The 4,277-nt window shown below is 52.8% G+C and overlaps 1 protein-coding gene across 1 annotated transcript in view; it reads left to right on the plus strand.

The window, feature by feature from the left end:
* The window catches only part of LOC135551646 (FH1/FH2 domain-containing protein 3-like), a 187,084-nt gene that overhangs the window by 119,719 nt on the left and 63,088 nt on the right, over positions 1-4,277 (plus strand). Inside the window, exon 13 of the mRNA XM_064982828.1 lies at positions 2,632-2,817. Coding sequence (XP_064838900.1) covers positions 2,632-2,817 — 186 coding nt within the window. The remainder of the gene's footprint in view (positions 1-2,631; positions 2,818-4,277) is intronic.

Genomic DNA, 4,277 nt, shown 5'->3' on the forward strand with positions numbered 1-4,277 from the left:
TTCCTTTCTCTCCCTGTCTCTTCCTTTCTCCCCCATCTCTCCCTGTCTCTTCCTTTCTCTCCCTGTCTCTCCCTGTCTCTTCCTTTCTCTCCCTCTCTCTCCCTGTCTCTCCCTGTCTCTTCCTGTCTCTTCCTGTCTCTCCCTGTCTCTCCCTGTCTCTTCCTGTCTCTTCCTTTCTCTCCCTGTCTCTCTCTGTCTCTTCCTTTCTCTCCCTCTCTCTCCCTGTCTCTCCCTGTCTCTCCTTGTCTCTCCCTGTCTCTTCCTGTCTTTTCCTTTCTCTCCCTGTCTCTCCCTGTTGCTTCCTTTCTCTCCCTCTCTCCCTGTCTCTCCCTGTCTCTACCTTTCTCTCCCTCTCTCTCCCTGTCTCTCCCTGTCTCTCCCTGTCTCTCCCTGTCTCTTCCTGTCTCTTCCTTTCTCTCCCTCTCTCTCCCTGTCTCTCCCTGTCTCTTCCTGTCTCTTCCTTTCTCCCCCTGTCTCTACCTTTCTCCCCCGTCTCTCCGTGTCTCTTCCTTTCTCCCCCTGTCTCTCCCTGTCTCTCCGTGTCTCTCTGTGTCTCTCTCCGTGTCTCTCTCCGTGTCTCTTCCTTTCTCTCCCTCTCTCTCCCTGTCTCTTCCTTTCTCCCCCTGTCTCTCCCTGTCTCTCCCTGTCTCTCCCTGTCTCTCCCTGTCTCTCCCTGTCTCTTCCTGTCTCTTCCTTTCTCTCCCTCTCTCTCCCTGTCTCTCCCTGTCTCTTCCTGTCTCTTCCTTTCTCCCCCTGTCTCTACCTTTCTCCCCCGTCTCTCCGTGTCTCTTCCTTTCTCCCCCTGTCTCTCCCTGTCTCTCCGTGTCTCTCTCCGTGTCTCTCTGTGTCTCTCTCCGTGTCTCTCTCCGTGTCTCTTCCTTTCTCCCCCTGTCTCTCCCTGTCTCTCCGTGTCTCTCTCCGTGTCTCTCTGTGTCTCTCTCCGTGTCTCTCCCTTTCTCTTCCTGTCTCTCCCTTTCTCTCCCCGTCTCTCCCTGTCTCTTCCTTTCTCCCCCGTCTCTCCCTGTCTCTTCCTTTCTCCCCCCGTCTCTCCCTGTCTCTCCCTGTCTCTTCCTTTCTCTCCCTGTCTCTCGCTGTCTCTTCCTGTCTCTTCCTTTCTCTCCCTCTGTCTCCCTGTCTCTCGCTGTCTCTTCCTGTCTCTACCTTTCTCCCGCGTCTCTCCCTGTCTCTCCCTGTCTCTTCCTTTATCTCCCCGTCTCTCCCTGTCTCTCCCTGTCTCTCCCTGTCTCTTCCTTTATCTCCCTGTCTCTCCCTGTCTCTTCCTGTCTCTTCCTTTCTCTCCCTCTGTCTCCCTGTCTCTCGCTGTCTCTTCCTGTCTCTTCCTTTCTCTCCCTCTGTCTCCCTGTCTCTCGCTGTCTCTTCCTGTCTCTTCCTTCCTCCCCCTGTATCTCCCTGTCTCTACCTGTCTCTACCTTTCTCCCGCGTCTCTCCCTGTCTCTCCCTGTCTCTCCCTGTCTCTTCCTTTATCTCCCTGTCTCTCCCTGTCTCTTCCTGTCTCTCCCTGTCTCTTCCTGTTTCTTCCTTTCTCCCCTGTATCTCCCTGTCTCTCTCTGTCTTTTCCTGTCTCTCCCTGTCGCTACCTTTCTCCCCCGTCTGTCCGTGTCTCTTCCTTTCTCCCCCTGTCTCTCTCTGTCTCTCCCTGTCTCTCTCTGTCTCTTCCTGTCTCTCCCTGTCTCTTCCTGTCTCTTCCTTTCTCCCCCTGTATCTCCCTGTCTCTCCCTGTCTCTTCCTGTCTCTCGCTGTCTCTACGTTTCTCCCCCATCTCTCCGTGTCTCTCCCTTTCTCTTCCTGTCTCTCTCTTTCTCTCCCCGTCTCTCCCTGTCTCTTCCTGTCTCTTCCTTTCTCTCCCCGTCTCTCCCCGTCTCTCCCTGTCTCTCCCTTTCTCTCCCGTCTCTCCCTGTCTCTTCCTGTCTCATCTTTTCTCACCCCGTCTCTCCCTGTCTCTTCCTTTCTCCCCTGTCTCTCCCTGTCTCTCTGTGTCTCTCCCTTTCTCTTCCTGTCTCTCCCTTTCTCTCCCTGTCTCTCCCTGTCTCTCCCTGTCTCTTCCTTTCTCCCCCCGTCTCTCCCTGTCTCATTTTCTCCCCCCGTCTCTCCCTGTCTCTTCCTGTCTCTCCCTGTCTCTCCGTGTCTCTCCCTTTCTCTCCCTGTCTCTCCCTGTCTCTCCATGTCTCTTCCTTTCTCTCCCTGTCTCTCCCTGTCTCTCCCTGTCTCTTCCTTTCTCTCCCTCTCTCTCCCTGTCTCTCCCTGTCTCTTCCTGTCTCTTCCTTTACTCCCTGTCTCTCTCTGTATCTCCCTGTCTCTCCCTGTCTCTTCCTGTCTCTTCCTGCCTCTTCCTTTCTCTCCCTGTCTCTTCCTTTCTCTCCCTGTCTCTCCCTGTCTCTTCCTTTCTCTCCCTGTCTCTCCCTTTCTCTCCCTGTCTCTTCCTTTCTCTCCCTGTCTCTCCCTGTCTCTTCCTGTCTCTTCCTTTCTCCCCCTGTATCTCCCTGTCTCTCCCTATCTCTTCCTTTCTCACTCTTTCTCTCTCTCTTTCTCTCTCTTTCATTATCTCTCTTTTTCTCTCCCCTCTCTCTCTCTCTCTCTCTCTCTATCCCCCCATGTCTCTCCCCTCCTCAGGTCTTCTCTGGGTGGTCTCCTCTCCTCCTCCTACAGACAGCATCAGGAGTCCCTGTCGGCCGAGAGAGAGAGACGTCGGGCAGAGAGAGAGGAGAGACTGCAGAGGATAGAGAGAGAAGAGAGGAACAAACACAGTCGAGACTATGTGGACAAAATGGAAGAGGCCAGGATGGCACGGGATGAGAGGTGAGTTTAAAATACATCAACTACATAAACTCATCCACACAGAGAGGGGGAGAGAGCGAGAGATAGAGGGAGGGAGGGAGGGAGGGAGGGAGGGAGGGAGGGTGGGAGGGAGGGAGGGAGGGAGGAGAGAGAGAGAGGGATGGGGATGGGGAAGAGAGAGACAGAGGGCTAGAGAGAGAGACAGAGAGAGAGAGAGGGATGGATGGGGAAGAGAGAGAGGGAGACAGGGGGGAAAGAGAGAGAGTGATGGGGAAGAGAGAGAGACAGAGAGAGAGAGAGAGACAGAGAGAGAGAGAGGGAGAGAGTGATGGGGAAGAGAGACAGAGGGGGAGAGAGAAAGAGAGAGAGAGAGAGAGTGATGGGGGAAGAGAGAGAGAGAGAGAGAGAGAGTGATGGGGAAGAGAGAGACAGAGGGGGAGAGAGAGAGACACAGAGAGAGAGAAAGAGAGAGAGAGTGATGGGGAAGAGAGAGAGAGAGAGAGAGACAGAGAGAGAGAGAGAGACAGAGAGAGACAGGGAGAGATAGAGAGAGACAGAGAGAGACAGGGAGAGATAGAGAGAGACAGAGAGAGAGAGAGACAGAGAGAGAGAGGGACAGAGAGAGGGATGGGGGGGCATCCTACCCTCACACACTCTGCCAATAACACAAGTATTGACTTGAGGGAATATGTATGTCTCCAGTTAGGAAACGGTTCCTGCTTTATAATTGTTTTCAGGTTAAAAATGTGCTCTTTACTGCCAAAGGCACAGAGTAACAAAACTACTTTCCTCACTTTGTCTGTGTTAAGAAGCAGCATTGTAACGGCTGCTGTGGGTTATTTAGGGAGCTGATTATGTTGAACTGAACACTGTGAAAAGTCTACAGGATTCATTGTTTTACTTCTGCACTGTAACTAAAACACACACACACACACATTACACTGGCACACACACACACATTACACTGGCACACACACACACATTACACTGGCACACACACACACACACATTACACTGGCACACACACACACATTACACTGGCACACACACACACACACACACACACACACACACACACACACACACATTACACTGGCACACACACACACACACACACACACACACACACACACACACACACACATTACACTGGCACACACACACACACACACACACACACACACACACACACACACACACACACACACACACACACACACACACACACACACACACACACACACACACACACATTACACTGGCACACACACACACACACACACACACACACATTACACACACACACACACACACACACACACACTGGCACACACACACACACACACATTACACTGGAACACACACACACACACACATTACACTGGCACACACACACATTACACTGGCACACACACACACACACACACACACACACACACTGGCACACACACACACACACACACACACACACATTACACTGG

Source organism: Oncorhynchus masou, chromosome 13 (assembly GCF_036934945.1).
Source record: "Oncorhynchus masou masou isolate Uvic2021 chromosome 13, UVic_Omas_1.1, whole genome shotgun sequence".
NCBI lineage: Eukaryota > Metazoa > Chordata > Actinopteri > Salmoniformes > Salmonidae > Oncorhynchus > Oncorhynchus masou.